At 39.7% G+C, this 23216-nt stretch overlaps 1 protein-coding gene across 24 annotated transcripts in view; it reads left to right on the top strand.

Annotated features, from left to right (window-relative positions):
- Positions 1 to 23216, top strand: part of LOC127633274 (transcription factor 7-like 2) — a 100882-nt gene that overhangs the window by 13724 nt on the left and 63942 nt on the right. For all 24 annotated transcript variants that reach the window (XR_007969194.1, XR_007969195.1, XM_052112262.1 and 21 more), the window contains exon 4: positions 22162 to 22263. Coding sequence is in view for 22 of the 24 variants with exons in the window: in XM_052112262.1 (XP_051968222.1) it covers positions 22162 to 22263 (102 nt within the window). In the remaining 2 variants the exon portion in view is untranslated. The remainder of the gene's footprint in view (positions 1 to 22161; positions 22264 to 23216) is intronic.

A 23216-nucleotide genomic window follows, 5' to 3' on the forward strand; every position in this document is an offset into this window, starting at 1 on the left:
AATAATTGAGAATTCGTAGTTGTGTTTGAGACATTTCTTGCCTGAATTGCTGAGGTGATCACTATTGAATACAACATGTCTTTTTTCTTTTACTCGCTCGTTTTTCAACGTCTACAGCCTTTTTAGTTTGTATGTTTTTGACGTCAGCTTCACACCACTGGAAAAGCAGGTCACTACATGACCCAGTATTATCAATATAATTAAATAAGTATACCGTGTAGTCTGTATGTGCTGCGTGCTGTAGAGTGAATGCACACTCTACTCTGTCATCTATTACATACAAGAGAGCTTGATGATAATGATGTCTTTTCAATATATGAGCAGCCAGTGTTACACTTTCACTTTGAATTTCGCATTACAAGCAGACTATCTGTACATATAATTAAATCACAGCCTTTGCTGTATAATATCCACTTTAGGACATAATGTGATTTTAATTTGTGTGCTGAATGTACATTTATACATTGGACTATATCAGTGTTTGGTATCTGAGCATTTTCACGAGTACGAGTACAAGTACAAATACAGAAGTGCACAATTGGACCCATCCCTACCAGGAACCCCTTTTTTTTGGCATGCTGGTTGGAACGTTTTGCAAATTACCTCTTGAAGTCCTCTTTGGAGCACTGTTCACTGTTTTACTGAGGCCTTAGGGTCTCTTCTTTTTCCATCTCAGTATTTCACACGTCTGCATGTAAGAACAACTGCAGGCAAATAGTGTTGACCAATAGTCAGGAAAGGATCAAGACAAAAAAAAAACAAAAAATGGCATGGAAGTTTTCTATATGCTCCTTGGTTAACTTTACAGCAATGGACTTGCCTCTAGACAAAACTGCTCTGGTTTGTTGAGAAGCTGCCAGTCTTATCAAGGCCAAGCAGACGACAAGTATTTTAAACAACTATTCTTTATGGACTAATTTGAGCTGGGCTTAAAATAATTGGATTTGTTGGCCGAATTGTTGTCTTAAGTGATGACCCTATGCCCTCTGCCTTATGGCAGCTAAGAAGCAATAATTAAAATCCTAAGTCTGGGCGCACAAATATGTAATTCTGCCTTGGTCTTGTTGTGTTTTATGAAATGGAAAATGTTAGATTTGCATTACGGTGTGGCTTGGCCACCAATGATTAGGTGTAGATTTACTGCTTCAATGTTGGGCTGAGGAGCTGTTCCCATCTGTGGCATAAACTCTAGCCACGCAGCATGGAACAGGACACCCTGGGGCCCAGCCAAAACATGCACCAATCAGAGATACATTAACACCAAGCAACACAACAGGTGACCAATCAGGCCCTGCTCCAAGCCAAAGAATACAGGCTTCAAATATTTTTATTGACATTATTATGGCTAGTGCCATAGGGCTTTCAAAGTCAGAAGTCCAACTATTGGTTTGAATTTGGAGTTTTGTATTCTTGCCATCATAAACAATTTTATAGGAACTGTTTGTGTATTGGCATCAAGGTGTGTCTCTCTCCCAAGCGATGTCACAAGCTATAATTTATGTTAAGAGTCTGATTGGGAGATTGGATAGTTTAATGCTTGGAGTGCTGTGGTTTGGGACTCTGGAAGAGGCGACCGCTAATTGTTGACAGAAGCGACGTGCAGAGGAAAAGAAGAGAGAAACAGAGAAGATGAATGGGCTCTTGTAGCAAGTTGTGGACTGAAGCTCTGTGTTTGGTTTTCAAGAAAAAGTGGATTCTTTGGATGTTCCTAAAAAGACAAAAGGTGGTGCCGAGCAAAGCCCATAAAACAAACATGTCCCCCTCTTTTAACAAAAGACTCTCGTCTCTTCTCAATTGCACTTGTTATGTGGTTTACCAAGCTACTTGGAAATGCTTTGTCCGGTAGAGGCCTCGTATTTGTTTTTTACAATGCATAATAAGGGTCTGCATTTACTTGCCCTGATTAGAATTTTATTCATTTAAAACAGACCCAGCTTTGCACTTCTTGTCTTCACACCTTCTTGATCTCCTTCACAGATGCTCGACAGGAGGGCACATCTGCTTTCGCTAGCTTCTCACGCAAATCCTGCTTGGTTGTGTTGTTGTGTTTTGCTATAATTTAGCAAATAACATCAGTAGTGATTCAATTGGGCATAAAGTCTTTAGGAGACGGCCTGTTTGCCATCTGTCTGATAGGATTACTGTTTCTGTGTAATTAAAAGTGTGACCCTGTGGTGGAACAGGGAGGAGGGTGTAGATGGCACAAGGCTGAGTGGTATGCCCACTTTAGAGAAGGAGGAGGTGGGGTGGCCAAGTACCTCAGTGCAGCACTAAATATATTATGTGCAACAGAGCGCTGCAGAAGTGCCAAACTCTTTACATGGACTTGCACGTGTCAAACACCCTCATCCATCCTTGCTCGTTTAACTTCAATTTAGTCAGGTAGAGCAGACACCCAAAGTCTAAGTGATCCCTGTGTGCAGGGAGTGTGTCAGAGAGAGGTGGGGATGCGGGCTCCTGCTTTTACTCTGAGTTCACCTGGTGTTTTTGTTTGGACTCTTGAGCCTCAGATTTCCTTGGACACTTTCCAGAGACTACAAGCCTGGCTTTTTTCAAGGCTCCTTGAGAACCGAAGTGAAAGGCCCTGGTTAGCCCTGGAATTGGATTTCAGACTTGATCTTGTTGTGCGTAGTAAACAGAATATTAAAGGCTAGAACATGGGGCCTAATGAGTGGATACGTGTCTGGGTGTGTTTGAGTGATGCTTCCCTGTCACTGTCCAAATCAGCAACATACATTGGTCCCCTCCTCCCCCCCAACTCCTTTTTTTATTGTTCTATCTTAATGTATATCTCAGTGTCTTTGCCTCTCCCTCACTCCTATACACACACAGGACTGTCGGACTAAAAAAAAAAAAGAACCAGCATAGTCTAGATGCTTCCCGATGCTTCTGTCCGGCAGAATTTTGGTAGAGAAAAGGAAGAAAAATATTTGCACAAACAAAAATAACTTCACTAATTAGAATGGCTGGCTATGGCGCTGACCCTGTGTGGTTGACCGGACATGACCGAGGTGGCACTGGCTATGGGCACATAGCCAAGCTTACAGGCAAATTACAGGGTGCCCAGGCAAGAAATAGAGCCTGCACTGCCTCCTCCTCATATTTATTGTGTTTTGCCATATCTCTAGCATCGCTACATATTTTAACATGTAATAACCCTTGGCCTGTTTTCTGGACCTCTCATTTGTCTATTTAAAATAACCTCTTGACAGTGGATTTTTATGTATAGCAAGGCAGATGAAAGCATTTCACTGGAATAAAAGGCTTTTGTCAACTCCAGTATAAACAATAGAAAGTTCCATTCCTTCAGTCTTCAAAATAAAATCTACCACCAAAATAATGGCTTGAATGGTTAACCTGACTGCATACAGTAGCAAAGTCATGAGCAAGTTGAGAAATTAATAAAAACATAAATTACTACAGAATAATAATAATTAAAATAATAATTATTATTATTCATTTGATTAATTATTATTATTACTTTTATTATAAGATAATATATTTCTAAAATAATTTCTAAAATTAACATTAGTTTTTTTTATCCCCCTTTCTCCCAATTTGGAATACCCAATTCCCACTACTTATTAGGTCCTTGTGGTGGCACAGTTACTCACCACAATCCAGGTGGTGGAGAACAAGTCTCAGTTGCCTCCGCTTCTGATTACGTGGCTCGTTGTGCATGACACCGCAGAGACTCCGCATGTGGAGGCTCATGCTACTCTCCGCGATCCACGCACAACCATGCACCCCATTGAGAACGAGAACCACTAATCGCCACCACGAGGAGGTTACCCCAAGTGACTCTACCCTCCCTAGCAACCGGGCCAATTTGGTTGCTTAGGAGACCTGGCTGGAGTCACTCAGCACACCCTGTTTTCGAACTCGCGACTCCAGGGGTGGTAGTCAGCATCAATACTACAGAGCTACACAGGCCCCCTAATTTAAAATTATTAATAAATAATGATGAAAAGTGAGCTGACCCTTTCACAAATGGGACAAAAGGAAGGTACAAAGCAGACAGATGCAATGTGATTGTGATGTTTTGCCCCTTTGTTTCACTGTTTTATTTATTTAATTATTTTAAGGGTGAAAAGAAAACCCTTTCTAGAAGAGTATTTCTGGTCGGCAGTAAAGTATGGAAAAAACATGGTTTAATTTTGGTCAAAAGGAATCACAATTTTTTGTTGCTGTTGTTTTTTATGATTATCATATCGCAGTTCAAATTGCAATCGCAGCCTTTTTTTAAATAATACAAATTAGATTTTTTTGTCCAAATAATTCAGCCACCCCCCCCAATTCATTCTCTGTCTGCTTTTCTCATTCAGCCTCTTTATTTCTGCCTTTAAAAACCTATTCATACTTTTACCTTACCTGCCATTCTCTCTTCTGTCTTGCTCCTCCCAGTATGCACCCTGATTATCTCTCCAAACTGGCATTAAGTTGATCGCTTTACAGAGATGATGTAAGCCCCTGCCCTAGGGTACATCAGGTTGGCTTTTGCCTGCTTTATCTTGTAAAGCCTAAATTAACAGCTGGTTTGGTTTGAGTTCTTCTGGATCTGACTAAAGGATTAGGCCTTGTTCTCATGTGAGTCAATCTGGTTTGATTTATTGCAGGTCTATCAAAAAAGATCAATGGAGGCCCTTTTGAAAGTAAATCCTTTATCACTCTTTGCACTTAAGAGTCATCATTTTGAGTTTTCTCTCCCTCTCTCTCTCTCCCTTGTTCTTATTCTCTCCTTGGCTCATCTTGGGAATGTGGTGAGCTAGCGATTGGGAGTGTCAGTGGTATTTTGTTGTTATACGGGATGTAATTTTTTACTCTCATTAGCCGTCTATCACTGCACCTCAAACTGAAACCCAGCTTTAGCTGCATAGGCCCAGATGGCAGCTCGTTGCATATTTATATAGCAGCGCAAATATACCTGTACGTGTTTAGGCATCCCAGTGCTTGCAAGACCCTAGTGTTTCACCTCAATGATGGTCAACTACAAAAAAAAAAAGTGTGGAGTCCTGTGATAATATCCATGTGAAATCTTAAATGATGACTTATATTATGGTCATGGTAGAGTAGCATGATAAGCCAAGAGAGGCTATAAGTTAAAGTGATTTTTCCTCAGTGGGTGCTCTTATGACATGTACCAAAGTAAAAGAGTGGATTATGGCTTTTAGAATATGGTAGCAAGAATAATATTATAAAAATTACAATATTACATAAGTTACAAAATGTATTGTATTGAATATGTGTTATTTTATTGTATTCAATAAATTGTTACTTACTTATAATCTGAATAATCTGTGGGCTGTTTTCGGTTGCCAAGCAATTACGCATATTAATATGGAAGGTGCTATCACAGTTGTGTTTTTGTAGTCATTTTACAACTGCATTGAATGTGGCTCTTCCATTCAGAATTTAGAATAAGAATTATCCATTTTATGAAGTGAGGCAATAATTTCCTCAGGCGGTCCTGGCTAAAATCCATCCAATCTTAAAAGATGCTGAAATGTACTGGGTTGTATGGCTGGGTGATAGGAAGATGTAATCGGATATCAGCGATGTCTTACAAAGATTCCGATGCTGATTGCGAACAGATGAAACTAGTGTGAAACTAGCACCCACCAACCGCAAAATGCGACAAGGCTGAATTCAGTTTCTCAAGCTCCTTCGCCAAATGCAGGTATTTTATGCGCGGGTAATTTTGCTCATCAACCTGCAACGTCAGACCCGTCAGAGGCAATTTAGAAATGTCTTTTGTTTATGTTTTTCGTGTGTCAATAAATAAATTACATATATAAAATAAAATCAATAAAGCAAATAAATTCACCATCCCTCTGCAGTGAGGTTGACGAGGTAATTGCATGTCGCGATGTTTTTAAGTGCATTAGCCTTTGATCTAATATAACAGCAGTTAATATCGCTAATCTATAATAGTTACGATGAAAAAAAGCTAGGGTAGAAAAAATAGGCTTGTGAAAATGTACAATAAACCAAATGTATTTTTCTAAACATGACGTGCATGCAGAATAAATGGTTGTTTAACCAGTTAAGCAGTCGGCACATCGTTGAAAATCGCCTTCTTGATCAGCTGGGTAAAAATAATAAGAAGAAATAAATACATTTGCATGCTTAGCCTAAAACAGTCATTTTCCTCGACTTGTAATTCCAGTGTCGACTAGCAGCATCAGTACCAGTCGACTATTCTCGCACATCCCTAGTGTATGTGTGATTGCACACAAATCAGAACCACTGAGGAGAAAAGCAAGTGCAGCAGCCTCTGGATGACCTGGAGAGTGAAACAGGATCTGCTTGTCTTTAATATTCCTCCCCTCTCATTCCCACTTTCTTTCTTTTGTTCCTTCTCTCCTCTATTCCTTTAACAACAGGCCTTTTATCCACACTCGGCCTTTTCTCCTCCCTCTCAAGGCCGTGACTCTTAAAGAATCTGGTGCTGTAGCAGATACACTGGCATGGCCTGCCTCACCAGGGGCCACGCGCGCACGCACACTCACACACACACACGCACACATACACAGATATCATTATAGACATAATGATTTTTATATTGTATGAACTATAGATTATATCCCCTAACCCTACCCCAAAACCTAACCCTCACAAAAAACTTTCTGTATTTTTACATTTTCAAAAAAGCATAGCTTAGTATGTTTTTTAAGTGATTTGAAATATGGGGACACTAGAAATGTCCTCATAAACCACAATTATAGCATAATACCCTTGTAATTACCAGTTTGTGACCTATAAAAAAGTCCTTGTAAAAATTGTGAAATTAAATCAGCAAAGAGGTCTGATGCAAAGCAGTAAAAAAGTGATTGCATTATGTTGTGTTGAGTGGGGTGACCGAGATTTCAAAGTCCTCAGTCTTCTTCTTTTCTTCATGAAGTGTCCTCTTTAGTTGAAGTCAGAAGTTTACATACACCTTAGCCAAATACATCAGTTTTTCACAATTTCTGACATTTAATCATAGAAAACATTCACTGTCTTAGGTCAGTTAGGATCACTTCTTTATTTTAAGAATGTGAAATATTATAATAGTCTAATAATAGTAGAGAGAATTATTATTTTTGGTTTTAATCATTTAATCACATTCCCAGTGGGTCAGAAGTTTACATACCGTAATTTCCGGACTATAATCCGCAACTTTTTTCCCACGCTTTGAACCTCGCGGCTTAAACAACGACGCGGCTAATATATGGATTTTTCCCGCTTTCAAATTTTATTTAAAAAAATACAAATAATCATTCTGTGACGTGCTCAGTTTTTTGGCGGCATGAAGCTTTCATTAGACCAATGAAATTGCCGAACGGGTTAAGGTCAAACAACTTTTTTGTTTACTGTTTAGATTTAAATCGAGCGCGCTTAATCTTCCCATCATTCTGATTACGGTAGTCATTTTGTCACCCTCAAGACACGGAGAAATGCATATGATGCAGCTTTCAAGTTGAAGGCGATTGATCTGGCTGTTGAAAAAGGAAATAGAGCTGCTGCACGGGAGACGTTGGAAACAGCAGCGTGATGAATTGACTCAGTGCAAAAAGACAACTAAAGCTGAGACTATTCAACTCCGACACCGAAGGAGATGACTTCAGTGGTTTCATGTGCACAAGAGGAAGATAGTGACCAATGACTTTCTTGCTAGGCTACTGTTTACTGCTAATTTTTTGTTACAAGCCATGTGTGGCAGCGGGGGCGTGGTAAGGGCGCTTACACCTGAGCTAATGTCTAACACCTGTGTCTAATTTCAGTAAGCGTGGGGAGAGCGGCATAAAAAGGCAGCTGAGAGAGTGAGTGAGTGACAGACAGACACACGTCAGTCTAGTGTTGGCGCATAAGTCCCAAGAATTGAGAAACTTTATAGTAAACATTGCTGTGGCCATTAAAAGCCTTACCTGGAACGTCAAGTGCCCTGCTTCACGTGTCCTTCTTGGGAAAACTGTCACACTGGCACCAGTGTGACAGTTTTCAGCACTTGATGTAAGCGCCCTTACTGCTTTTCTCTCCCGGACGGGCGCTTGACCACGCCCCCGCTGCCACACCGTGTTTCGCTAAAGCCTATTTATTTTTGTTACAAGCCGTGTTTCGTTAAAGCCTGTGTAAAGTTCATTTGTTTCAATGTACCGGTAGGCACCTGCGGCTTATAGACAGGTGCGGCTTATTTATGTTCAAAATAATATATATTTTTTTAATTCAGTGGGTGCGGCTTATATTCAGGTGCGCTCAATAGTCCGGAAATTACGGTACTCTTTGTTAGTATTTGGTAGCATTGCCTTTAAATTGATTAACTTTGGTTAAACGGTTTGGGTAGACTTCCACAAACTTCTCACAATAAGTTGCTGGAATTTTGCCCTTTCAGGACTGGTGTAACTGAGTCAGGTTTGTAGGCCTTCTGGCTCGCACACGCTTTTTCAGTTCTACCCACAAATTTTCTATCGGATTGAGGTCAGGGCTTTGTGATGGCCACTCTAATACCTTGACTTTGTTGTGCTTAAGCCATTTTGCCACAACTTTAGAGGTATCCTTGAGGTTATTGTTCATTTGGAAGACCTATTTGCAATAAAGCTTTAATTTCATGGCTGATGTCTTTAGATGTTGCTTTAATATATCCACTTAAAATTCCTTCCATATGATGCCAGTCCCTCCTGCAGCAAAGCACCCCCACAACATGATGCTGTCACACCCATGCTGGGATGGTGTTCTTCAGCTTGCAAGCCTCACCCTTTTTCCTCCAAACATTACGATGGTCATTATGGCCAAACAGTTACATTTTTGTTTCATCAGACCAGAGGACATTTCTCCAAAAAGTAACATCTTTGTCTCCATGTGCACTTCAAAACTAGTCTGGCTTTTTATGGCTGTTTTGGAGCAGTGGCTTCTTCCTGGCTGAGCAGCCTTTCGGTTTATGCTGATATAGGATTTGTTTTACTGTGGATGCACGTCTACCTGTTTCCTCCAGCATCTTCACAAGGTCCTTTGCTGTTGTTCTGAGATTGATTTGCACCTTTCGCACAAAACTACATTCATCTCTAGGAGACAGAATGCGTCTCCTTCCTGAGCGGTATTATGGCTGCATGGTCCTATGGTGTTTAAACTTGCGAACTATTGTTTGTACATATGAACGTGGTACCTTCAGGCATTTGGAAATTGCTCCCAAGGATGAACCAGACTTGTGGAGGTGCGCAATTTGTTTTCTGAGGGCAGTTTGTCTTCCAATTCAGTACACCTCTTATCAGTAGCTAATTGGCTAAAGACTTGACATCTTTTTCTGGAAATTTTCAAGCTGCTTAAAGGCACAGTTAACTTAGTGTATTTAAACTTCTGACCCACTGGAATTATGATATAGTGTAAAAGTGAAACAATCTGTCTGTAAACAATTGTTGGAAAAATTACACAAAGTAGATGTCCTAAACGACTTGCCAAAACTATAGTTTGCTAATATGAAATCTGTGGAGTTGTTAAAAAAACGTGTTTTAATGACTTCATGTGTATGTAAACTTCTGAATTCCACTGTAATTTTGATGAATCTGTTCTTTCAGATGGTTTACTTCAGTGAACCAGTACAAAAATATATGTTATTTATTTATTTATCAAAGAAATGATCACAGAAGTCCTTTTTTTGTATTACAATAAATATTTAGTTATATATGGCCATTTCAGTATGGTTTTTAACAAAGTAATGCATTTGGCTGAAATATGATTTTCAATACACGATGCAGATGCATTATGTAGAGGCTTATATAATATTGAAACAATCTGATAAATGCCCATATTGTATATATATATATATATATATATATATATATATATATATATATATTGTTATCATATACAACATATAATATAGATCAAATATACATTTGAAATAAAATTTTATATTTAAATTCACTCAAAAACTATTAAATTATGTTAACATTTTCATCTTTACTGAAAATGTATGCAAAAATTCACTTAATTTTTAAAAAGGAAATGTGCACTCTGATGATCAGGCTTCAGGCCAAGCCGTTATCAGCGTAGGCAAACAAATTAATAAATAACCAAATATCGGTCAGTTAACAGCATTTTCAATGGTGTATTGTGTATATATGAGAACATTTGAGATTGTGTGTCTGTGTGTGGTGTTTGGTAAAGCTCAGGCAGATCGATGTCAAGTTTAGGTGTGTCCTCCTCCCTGGCTGGCAGAGCAGGGCCGAGGGGCCGAGCAGCAGTGAAGGAGGATGGGGATTGACAGGGTACGTGGGAAGGAAGGGCTTGCTGTCAGCCAGACAGACCTCTTAATCCTATTGCCCTGGGGAAAGGCTGTGTATATGTGTTCACTTGTAGACCTATATTTATGAGTGTGTGTGTGCGCAAAATTGTAAAGTAAAGAATTTTTTTTTTTTGCACAGCTGAGCCTATTGTATCCATATGTCTGTCTTTATGGCTGTACAGTATATTTAAATGTGCAAGTGTGCTATCTATGTCTAGCTAGCCAGTAACTTACTATTACTGTATATTTATGTATAATGTAGGGGAGGCGTTGGGATTGGCCGCCGTGGAGTGGATCTGTCAGTGGGTTATCATGCACATTTTCCATCCCTGTTATCACAAGCTTTAGCCTTTCTTTTGGCACACCATCATTGTTTTCAACGCTTTACTGTAAAATAACCAGAAAGGAGCGATTGCATCACCCTAGAGTTCGTAAAGTGAAACACTATTTAGCCACATTCCATGCAAGCCTGCTGTCTTTCATTCCCACCCTCTCTCTCTCTCTTTCTCTCTTTCTCTCTCTCTCTCTCTGGCATAGACTTTTGCATATATCACGGCCTGCCAGGCTAAGAGCCTGGGACTTCCCCACGCCACACTCCAAGCCTTTGATCCCTTGCTTTGGAGGTAACATCAAAAGGAGAGGCATAGAAAGGCAGCTACTACTGTGAAGTTCAATGTTCAACTTGATGGCTTGGCTGAGGGCTTTTTTTCTCCTTTTTTCCTGTACTGCTTCCCTCAGCTGACAAAAACATACAGTTTGTAGCCAAGCCTTTTTTTCTGAATGTATTTTAACCTTTAATGAACATGTATGCAAAAATAAATAAATAAAACACAGATCCCAACACCATGCAATCTGCATGCCCATGCATGTATGATGTAGCATTTGAAATACAGATGGAGCATTGTTAGCAATTTAAAAATAAGAAAAAGTTTATTAAACATTTTATGTGTCAACTCCCAAGCCTCAACATTGTTTTTTCTATAAATAGACCTCTTAGCATGTTCTGGGATCAGGATTTGATATGTCTGGCATGTGTCACTGTTTAGCTACTGTAAGTCTAGATATTAGTTTTCACTCTTATCGTACATTAGACCCAGCTGCATCCAGCTACACATGTAACTCTAATCATCTGTGTCTCTCACACATGCAAACACATATAGAGAGAACAAGAGACCCTCCAGCTGATCTAAGCAAAATGAGCCAATCATTAGTGAGAGAGGATCATGGTAAAGGCATTCACCTGAAAATATTTTTATGCTCACTTTTGGAAGCTTTTGATTTTGGCAAAGTGGTGTAGAGCTAAAACACAGCTGGTTTTTACTTATATTTTTGCTTATTATCTGTACTAATGCTCCCCGCATCCCCCCTGTTTAGGGTTCAGGAAGACAGATCTGGGATTTGCTGAAGAGAGGCACATAGCCGCAGAGAGTTGGTTAAAGAGTGCATTAAAGATTCAGTAGTAATTGCTGCATGTGATGTGTGTGTTTCTGCTGTTTGTGGATGGATGTCTGCAATAATTAACAGAGAGGTGGAGGAGTGGTTATGTGTGTGCGTGAGGATTTTTTGGGGGGGGTCATTACTTCAGTTTATTTGGAGGTGAAAGGTGCTCTTCGTGGGGTGCAGAAAAGGAGAAGAGAGGGGTTGCACCATCACCCACAGTGATTCGCCCATAGCACCCACTGCGTGACCTTCCCTGGGTCTTATTGTCATCCTTGCCTCCTCCATTTTAATGAGCTCTATTAACCGGTCCTTTATTTATTTATTTGAGAGCAAAAAAGTAGCCTTGTCCCTGAAGGTAGCCGTGAGCTCACGGACAGGACATTAGCGTTGTTACTCTCTGAGTACCTTAAGCCAGAAATAGATAAGTAAACTTTTTGGTCCTTGAGAGAAAATTCAAGAGTACACAATGGTATAAAAAGAGCACAAATTCAACTACTCAACTGAATTTTTGCTTCTGATACATCACACCAATGAAAGATAGAATAGAGCATAAACCCCTTTCCCCTGCCACTAAAATTCAGGTTGATTTGCCTTATAGAATACGATCAGTCTGTATAGAATTGGCTATAGTATTTGTGGTACGGTGAACGTGTTTGATCTTCTATGCCCAGATGTTAGGTTTTGTGTTGTGGGGTGATATATCTGATGGGTGTCTTGCATAGACACATCTTGTCCTGCAACCATTCTGAATTTTATGGTAGATAATAGTGCACAGATACACCCTGGGACCAAATCGTATGAATATGGAGTTTGAAGTGCTTCAAGGTTTGTTTGTGTGTGTGTGTGTGTGTTGAGACCCGTTTGAAGGTTGATGTTGCTGCAGGAGGTGAAAGTAGTCTTCATTTTAAATTAGAGAGTGTGCAGTGTGGTAATTACCCCCTGATGGTGTCCAGGGGTGAACCCCAACTGTACAGTAAAGGCAAGCCACACCAAAGAGAGTTTTTATGTGTTTGTTTGAGTGGGAGCTCCAAAGTCCAAACTCCATTCCAACCCAATGTTAACATTGTTGCAGGACCTATGTGCAGGGACACCTAGTGCTAAACTTTGTGCCCAGGCTGAAGATCACATAGCTGGAAAGTATGAGTGTATGAGATTCCACATGGCAGAAATGAGACCTCTCTTGGTGTGGAAACACTGGAGGCTGAGTAAGTGTGCAGCTCGAGTGAGTGTGTTGCAAGGCCTTAGCTGCCTGTGTCTCATTATGGGCCCTGCTGGAGGAGACAGCAGCCACGAAGACTAGAGCCTGCAGGGCTATTTATAGAGTGCTCTTATGAGGCCCATAATCACCCAGAAGAGGGAGGGAGAGAATAAGAGGAAGAAAAGGTATAAGCAGGAAAGCAACATTTTAAATGGTGGCAGCATGTACTCCCCACTTTTAGAAATGTCAATTTTCAAACACCTTTTTTTGTTGAAAAATTACAAATTTAAGGCAGAATCTTCTGCCAAGCAACACGCCAAGTAGTATTCCAAATGGCAGCACCTACTTGTCGATGTCTGCCTTACTGCTAATCAGGAAGGAATACTGGTCAAATGTCACACAACATAATTCATATTCATAAGATTAACTGTTTAATTTGACCACAGGTAAAATAATGACACTAAACGAGGCACACAAAAAATGAGCTTGGTTCTGCTTGAAGAAAATATTGACAAAATAAATCGTACAACCAACAGCAATTTAAGCAGTGTCCTACTGTTGTGGAGTCAACAAATTCTATATCAGCCTCTGTGGACTTTGATAGGGAAACCTTGCCACCCTCTTTAACTGTCTCCATGAGAGACGAATTGTTTGTTTTACTGCCTCGTCATGCAAGGAGGTTTGCTGCTCTTAAAGAACTTGTCTGGCTTTGAGGCTTGGCAGCACTTCTTTATGGCCTCTATTCTCAGTAGTACGTGCAGACTGAAGTTCTTCCTTAACACGCTCTGAACGTTTCAGGTGAATCAGCTGTTGTTTGACTTATACACAAGCCAACACCTGCTATGCAAACAGAGTGTTAGCATGACCACACATGTTTGTGCTATCATGTTTGAGGCACAGCCTGGCATCCTATCTGGATCTGATAATTAGAGATTGGGAAGAAGTCTGGTGCGAGTTTTTGTCTCTTGAAAGGAGAGGGAAAACACTTGCCTCTGTAAAGCCAGAAACTTACTCTACACATTTATGTAAATGCTTGACCAAAGTGCACACTTAACATGCATTTTTAGAGGTAGTCTGAAAGAAAAGTGACAGAGGGAGTTTATATGAGGGGGGAGTGAAGAGGGCCAAGGTGAGAGGTGAGGGGATGGAGGAGATCAGGCTGGGGGCTCTTGGTCTGTGCTGTCTGAATACTGAGAACCCCCCAGTGGTTCCAGCTTTGGAGTAAATACGGGCCCTGCGGACCCTCTCCCGCCTCGGGGCACATAAACCCCAGGCCTACCCACATTCCAGCTTTATTTTCCTGGTTGCAAAATGCCTCGGGCTATCTGTGCTAGTGGGGTGTTCTTTTCTCTTTTTTTCTTTTATTTACTCATAAAATTTGTATTAGAAGAACTAAGCAAGTGTGAAGAGCCTTCGTGTAGACTAACTTTCAGTTTCATCTAGTGTTGAGGTACTCCTCCTCCTCCTCTTCCACCCCCCACCCTTAGCCCCCACCTCCAGCTTCCATCTATCCAAAATGAAGGTTATTTGAATGTTTCTAGAAAACATACAAAGACAGACACACACACACACATCCAAACACATGCTTTCTCTCTCTTTTTTGCACTCTCTCTACCTCTCTAGAGATAGGAGTCTCACAGATGGGCAAATCCCCCTTATCTTTGGATCAGTGAATTTCAAAGAGCCTGTCTGGATCATTATTATGTCCTTTCCCCAAAAAAATTCTCCTCTTGAGAGAGTGGGTGTTTTAAGTGTGGGTCTGTATGTATCCACACATGCCTGTGCCTCCGCACCTGTGAACAAAACAAAGGACTTTTTTTGTTGCTTGTTCTATGGGAGTAGTATTTCTTGCAAGTCTAATGCAAACATGTTCTCAGTCTGAACTCCACAATAAGCACATTGAAATGCCTTTTAAACACACTGTTTAGGATCAATGTATTAATTAGATTTTTTTTGTTTGTTTTGCCCTTTTTGCACCTTTAATTAATAGGGATGGTGATAGAGTAGACAAAAAACAACAGGTAGAAAATTGGGGGGTGATCAGAAAATTACCTACTCCGGATTCAAACTCCAGTTGCCTACACTTGGCCTCCCAGATCACATCACTAATCACATCAGTAATCTGACATTTCAGACTTGTCTCTTCGCCTTGGCAAGGAAAAGTGTGTCTGTTAACACAGATAAGTTTTTGTTTTATCTTTGCAATCAGTAATCGGTCAGTCCAGTTTCAAAACACAGGGCTGGGTACTCTAACGTCTAACATGGTTAGACCAGCAGTGATGGTTATGTCAGTATGTGCTGCATGTGTCATATGTGTTTGTAGATGTGTATTTAAATGACCCCTGGGCCAAGATGGGTCTAGGATGTTTTAGGCCTGTGGAGAATCTCTAGTGGTAGTGTTGCCTGCAATATGCTTCTGGATCTCCCTTCCACCTCTCTTTTTTTTTTCTCTCTTCAGGTCTTCCGATGTGCATTGTTTACATGGCTGGAATGATTTCTAACAGATCATTTCATGCTGGACTGTTGGGAAAATACACACATTCCAAGCCTCTCTGGCATCTAAGCATCTGATTTGTCTCATTGTGAAAAATGCCTCTGCTTTTAATCCAAAACCAAAACAGACAATTAATTTACTTGGCTTACATTTGGTTATCATTTAGTTGTGCGAGCACTAATTTACAGTACCTAATGTTACAAATCCTTCCAGAATAAAGTGATGTTGATTGATTCACATGTCTTTAGCTGCAGGAGTAGGAATATGATGTGGGAAATTTAGGTGGATTTATGGTTTTGTTTTTACGAGATGTTTTTCCATTAGGAATAAAATATTTCTGCAAAGGTCAGGTTGAACCTTGTATTTTCTCTCTCTGCCTTCTTGTTTTCTTGCCCCCTTTCTCTCTCTTTCTCCTGGAAGTCTACAGGCAGTAGAAGGATGGTGGGTGAGTTCATCCCTTTGGGAGGATTTAGAGGACTTCCTTGTCTTTCACTTCATAGGAGACAATTGAATCATTCATTCCTATTGTAGCTGTGCCGCAGAAGGCGGCGAGGCAGGGCTGTAGGGTGGGTGCAGTAGAGGAAAGCCCCTAATGTTGAAGCCCCAGGACAGAGTGTGCACTCTGAGTATGTCTGAAGACACCTCCTTCAAGTGGGGGGAGTGTACCAAGTTCTTCTAAGCTCTGGAGCAATTTGTCACATAGAAATAGCACTTAAATTACACGGAGGAGGTCTCCTAGCTGGAGAGTTTTTAAAAGAAGGAGCAGAAGCAGGGGGAGGTCAGAGGTTGTAGCCTTCTCAAATCCAAGTGGCACATCCATCAGCAGGCTAGGCGAAGTGAAGGGGGTTGGGCTGTGAGAGAAGGCTAGTAGGATTTTTGGACTGGCCTAGGCTCAGTTTTCCTTGGCATGCTTGTAAAACCTGCAGGAGGGATTAGGCAAAGAGAACATTTGCTATAGGAGTCTCAAGTGGATACTCTACTCTCAGCACCAAGATTGGCCAAGGTGTCACCTTTCACCCTTCAGAACAAAACGCCACAACGCCGAAGCACAGGATGTCACCTGGCCCTTTGCCTGCCACTGTCAGCCCATAAATGGTTTTCCACAAGCACACATGCCCAAGATGTTCCTCAATTTGCCTCAGGGAATTAATTAAGTACCATCCTATCCCATCTAGTGATGTCAAAAGTAACGGTACTGTCAAGCTATAATAAAAAAAGAAGTCACGATACCAGTGTTTCTACCGGTAGTACTGAGCACTGTATTGCACGCTGTCTGACTGACACATGACTACTTTTCAAATGCTCACACATTTATTTAATAGTCTAAGCTCCTTTTACACTGAAATGCAAAATCAATCAAATTAAATTCATAATATGTCCTAGTGTGATTATTTAACTGTGAAAGGCTGCAATCTTTGTCTGTATTAACTATGTGTTTTAAATGATTGTATGAATCCGACCGCAAATATAGGCCTACTGGAAACTCTGCAAAAATAGAGAATCATTCGTGCTGTGTGTTATATGAGGTGACAAAGCAGAGCACTAATCCACTGTGAATTGTGCAGCACATGTAAACTACCAGTCAAAAGTTTTGAAACACTTACTTGTTCTTTATTATAATATTTTATCACATTTTAGAATAATAGTATTTATAGTAATAAAAGTCATCAAAACTATGGAATGACATAAATGGAACTATGGGAATTATGTTGTGACTATACAAAATCACAAATAAATAAAAACTGTGTTATATTTTAGCATCTTCAAAGTAGTCACCCTTTGCCTAGAATTTGCACACATGTATGTTTCTCAACCAACTTCTTGAGGTATCATTCTGGGATGCTTTTTAAACAGTATTGAAGGAGTTCCCACCTATGTTGGGCACTTATTGGCTTCTTTTCTTTATTGGTCCAAGTCATCAATTTCAAAAATGTTTTTTTTTTTTTTTTCAATTAAATTTTGGTTTTATAATGAAATAAATGTATTTTTTGGCACAAATATATTTTTGTCTACAAAACTAAAATCAAACATTTAAGCATACGCCTTCATATCAAAATATTTTTAAGATCATGAGAAACATTTCAGTCAAGTGTTTCAAAAGTTTTGACCGGTAAAGTATATTTATTTATACTATATATGTATATAATTAAATCACAGCATTTGGGCTTTAATTATTACACTGGTCCATGTAGCAAACTGTTTATCCGGATAAGTAAATCTTTCATCAAAAACACACATAAAAATTAAAGCTCACGTCAAAATAAAGGCACGATACTAAATAAAAGCTAGATGCCTGAAATTGAAGAAATTACAACAGAAATATATTGCAACTGTATAGTAAATGTAGTATTCACTGTAGTAATATTAATAATAATAAATAATAATACCAATTTATGAATATATCACAAGCAGGAGTGCTGTTGTACCGAATAAAAGTTTGTTACAAAAATGCAATGGTATGTTGAGAGGTAATTGTTCTATTTTGACTTGTTAAAAGCTTTAAGAATTAAGTTGATTTGAAACCATTTTGATGATGAAATTAAATCAAACTTTAAAACAGAATTCTGAAAAAAGTAGGACTCTGCTTGAAAACACTTAAGCTCTTACAAGTATACTGAACTGAGAAACATTTCAAGGAAACATGCTTTTTTATGTAGGCTATTTATTATTTACATTGAAATGTAACTTTAAATAGGCTAAAGGAGTATGTTCAATAGCACATTACATATTAGCATATTTTTGGTATCGAGAACCGTGAAATTTAACTGATATCGATTAGACATTTGACGATATTCAATAATAATGTATTCTGTGATAATTAATATGCACAATATTGTTATTGTGGGCCATTCAAACTATAGTGAAAATGTCTAGATAATCTATTATGCACTGAATACCCTTTAGCATTTCCATCAATAAAGCAACATTCCCAACAATCTTAACTCTTACAGTAATAGGAAGACACGCCAAATTACTAGGAAACTCTAAAATTCATGTTTCTTTTTCAATTAAACTTTTCCCTCAATGTTACCATTGTTGTTACTTGTACATTTGCAAACCGTAATAAAATAGTAGCATTGGACTCAGACTTTTGAAATCCACCATGTTTTTTTTAAATCTTATATGGCTTGATATTTGCAAATGTTCTTTCTTTGTGAGCTTTCATTTAAAAAGACTACAAAACAAGTAACTTAATCTTGTAATTAAGAGCAACATTAATAAAATTTAATTATCTTTCAACCTGTTTTGTAATTCAATACAAAACCGTGATAATACTTTATACCGTGTTAAATACTTTTGCATTAAAAATGTTATACTGTCACATCCCTAGGATTGGTACAGACTACTGAGATTTTGGTATTGTGAAAATACTAATCCTATCCTATCCAGGACTTATTTATAAGTAAAGCTAGTCCCAGTAGCTGCTTAGAAATTTGCCATTCACATACACCTGCCAACAGTAGGCTCCAGTCTCACTCCAAATGTTCAGCTGTTTGAGGTGGGTACATTATAGCTTAGGTAGGGGTCAAAAACTCCCTCAAGGCAGAACCGCAGGACTGCACTCTGCCACAAACCCACAATTAATTACCACTGATTCAGAGCTATTCTTTGAGACACATTCACATTCACATACACATATACAGGTATACAACTAAAATTTCTCTTCACTAAGTAACTCATGGATCCTTGTTGGAAGGGCAAGCTCTAGAATCAGACATCTTGCCTTCTTTTGCTCCTGCTTTTACTGTCTCTAAGAAAGTAGAGCTTGGAATGCCCTCAAAAGAAGAGTGAAATCTCAAAGGAAGCCCGACAAGGTCAAACAAACTCCAGCGATAGGCTGTAGGAAGCAGTTTGATTGGATAGAGGAGGACAGAGAGTAGGAGCTGAAAGGTTGACTGTGATTGGTTGGATCTGGCAGACACAGGGATGGAGTGATAAGATTATGATTTTTTTGGGCTTGAATCGGTGCCCAGTGGTTGATGTCCATACTGCATCAGAGGCCAAGTTACAAGGCCAACTGACTTGTCAGAAGTTTTCTATGGGGATCTGATGAAGTAGGCCTAAAAAGAGCACAATTGTTTTGTGGAGTGTACTTGAAATTCATTTTTCATGTTATGGGCTCAAGACTACATCCAACATTGCCTCAACATTAAGAAATTTTCCCCAGCTTCTGTCTTCCCCACCTTTCATTTTGTTTTTATTTCTTTCTGTCTTCATTTGACTTTCTTTCATTCTTTCTTTCTTTTTTCTTTCTGTCTGCCTTTCTTTACTTAAATATTTTGGCAGCAGCCAACTGCTAATCCACTAAACATCCCTATTTAGCAGCATAGGTTATTTGAATGATTATTTGAATTTACTCTGTGTCACTGAACAGAGCAGCAGTTTCCAAAGGTCACTTTTTACCTCAGTGTTTGTTTCTGTTCATGTTTCCTATAATAACAGCAATCAGGGCACAGATAAGCCCTGACCTTGGTAATTCAACTAATGCTATGGCCACATTTCAAGCGTGAAGAGTGTTTGGACCCTCACACTTCTTCTGATAGGACACCCATGACTCAGTTAGCCGGGGAACCCTGAGACCAGGTCATATTCGCACAATCAGCTGGTTGTCTCCAAGCCTGTTTGCAAACAGGTTAAAAGTTTAGAGGTCGGGTTTACATGCTGTGGGCTAATAGACTAAGGAAATTAGGTAAAGCATTTTTGGACACTAACAGCAGGCTTATAATTGGCCCCAGCAAGTGATCTCTACATGAGGAGGAAGAGGTCACTTAGCCACAGTGATGTATAGGAGGGGTCTGCTAACCAGATCCTGCTGTCCATGGATGAAAACAGACATGTGACAGCGGACTGTGTGCATCAGCAAGGGTACATGCAAGGGTTCTGGGCTGGGAGTGAAAATGGAGATATTATGCTACGTTCACACCGGACGCGAATAGCGCGTCAAATTCGCGCCTACCGCGTCTAGTTATACGCTTGACCACTTTGAATCCATTCGCGCATCAAGAGCGAAATTGACGCGCGTAAAAAACAAAAGTTTGAAGCGAAATTTACGTGCGTGACGCGCGTCGGAGGCGAAATCCGATGAAACTCCGGAGGCGAAACCCGTTGACGGCCATCTTTTTACATGATGGCTGATGTTGATCGAGCATTCGTGGAGAGAGTCACCGCTCTGTATTTGCTCTGGAGAGCAGAACAGCGGCGTATGGGTCATCGTCGCCGTACTTGGGTCCACCAGCGAGGGGCATGGGACATGCTGGAGAGGAGCCACTGCCAGGTCTGGGTCGGGTTGCGGCCAACAACTCCTCCAGAGAGGCACTCCGTGTGAGGGATGTCTTCATGGCACACTTCTCGGCGGAGGGAGCAGTACCATGGCAGCCGACGGAGTAGCGTTTGAAGTCCTCCTCATGACTTCCCCACAACGGCTCTTTTAAGAGCCACCCACAAACCTATAAAGAGCTAAACTATTTAAAAATAGTCCATTATTATTATATTTTGTATTTTTTTCCCAGGTTGTCAGCCCCAGTTCCAGGATGTCAGGTCCACAACATGCACATTTATTAAGTTGAGACTTTTTAAAAATGTCAGGTTTTCCATGGTAGTATATCAGGTTAAATTATTTATTTATTTTTGTTTTGATGATAAATGGAGCCAGCCTCCAAAAGTAATTAACCTGTCCTGTGTTTTTTTCCTTATTCAACACTGTCCAGACACTAATGTTAGTTGTCTTTACATTACAATAATAATGAAAGATTCCGAGCGGGAGTTTACGTCACTTTACCTCCTGAGTGACAGCAGGCAGCTAGGCTCCTGATTGGTTAACGTGGCGCGAATTGACGCCAAAGTTCAGATTTTTCAACTCGGGCGGCAGACGCGAATTCGCGTCAAACGCGTGAATGCACAAAATGCACCATTAGCGCGTAACGCGCCAGACACTCAATTCGCGGCATTCGCGCGAACGAGGCGTATTCGCGTCTACCGCGCCACGCTCTACGCCTCATTCGCGCCGCAGGAATTTTTTACGCGCGTAACGCGTCTTTGCATTGACTTAACATTGAAATCACTCGCACCTGACGCGCTATTCGCGTCCGGTGTGAACGCAGCATTAGAGGCCAAGGAAAGGGGATAGATGTTTTGACATGCTGGCTTCCTGTCACTGAGTGAACTGGATAGGAAACCTGACCTTTAGTTACTGCTCTGTGTGTGTGAATTCATTGTATTTTGGGCCTATGCCCATTAAAATATATGTCTCTTACTTTATGATGAGCCCTCTGAAGAATTATTTTAAAGGACTTTACGGTTTAAATGAAGAATTTGAAAATGAAATGGTGGTCTACATGGTGATTATTTTCATCTGTTGATCTTCAAAGCTTGAATCACCACATGATTCAAGCTGAATCCGTGCATGAAATTGTGGCTTGCAAAACATTTGGGCTTGATTAATATAAGAACAATAATGAATGTATTCACCTAAATGCATTTGAATGTGGTTTAAAATGTGCCAGTCAAGTTGATGTGAAAATTAATTTTATGTTTTAGATTGTACATTAATGCCACTCGTTTCAATTTTCAAGAAGTTCCACCTCATGCATCATTCGATTCTGGATCTATTTTGGCATAATTAATTTTTTGTTTACTTTTACTTTCTACTGTGTCACACAGTCATTTTTTTTAAATATTTTAGCTCTTATGTTGTGTTTACCTTTGTTTTCTGCATTGTTAACATGTTTTTCTTTTGTTTTTCTCCATTTTTTGTTTGCTGTCATTCAGTATCTACAGATGAAATGGCCACTGCTAGATGTTCAAGCAGGAAGTCTTCAGAGTAGACAAGCACTTAAAGATGCCAGGTCACCCTCTCCAGCACATATTGTTGTAAGTAACACAAATGAGTCATTGCATTTTCAAAGCTCTTTGTTCTACAGCACAGACCATGAAAACAAACCTACTTCCTCTCTGTTGTATTGTTTGGTTCTATGGGGCCTCACACTCCACTCCAAATCCACAGTTATTGATTGGATGTGCAAGTGACTTATGATCGTAAGAAACTCAAGAATATCTAGAGTAGATTTTCTTGGGATTCACTTTTCAGATCTTTAAATGGGTGCTTGTTTTGTATTGTGTTGGTCTATAAAAGGGGGCGACAACCTTTTTGTCATGGAGCACCATTTTTTATTTTCCTTGTCAATGGATGTGCCCCCCCCCCCCATGATGATGTTATCAGCATAACAGTTTGAGTGAAAATTTTGTGCAAAACCTGATGATTATGAAATAATCATGATCCTGCATGTGAAGCATCTTAGGTGCTTTAATGAAATAAAACCTGTCCTTTTGTACAAAATGTATTAACACGGTTAATGTCACAAATTTGCTTATTTGATTACTAATCAGGAAATTGTGTGGAATCTTAAATATTTCTTATATTATGTCATTGTAATCATGTAATCACTAGCACGCAAGCAACAGCGAAAGAGGGGCAGGCTATTTTATTTATATGAAGTTTTTCGCACCTGCATTCCAATCAACATCTTGATACAATCCTTCCTCCTAATCACACGACATGTTTTAATGAGCTGAATGGGAGGCTAAACACTTTTAAATTGTGACGAGACCCGCGCCGCACGTACAAGCCATTCGCACATCACAAGCTGATGAACTATTTAGCCCTTTTTGGTGAATCACACCTGCAAAATTCTGAAACTTTATTTCTTGGTTTAATTTATATTTTTAATAGATGTGAGAAACAAAATGTAACCCCATGATGTGGGTTTATGTTTTCTCTTTTAATAATTTAAAGTAATTTTGAATGTGACCATGATTTAGGGAGG

This window comes from Xyrauchen texanus, chromosome 40 (genome assembly GCF_025860055.1).
Source record: "Xyrauchen texanus isolate HMW12.3.18 chromosome 40, RBS_HiC_50CHRs, whole genome shotgun sequence".
NCBI classification, from domain to species: domain Eukaryota; kingdom Metazoa; phylum Chordata; class Actinopteri; order Cypriniformes; family Catostomidae; genus Xyrauchen; species Xyrauchen texanus.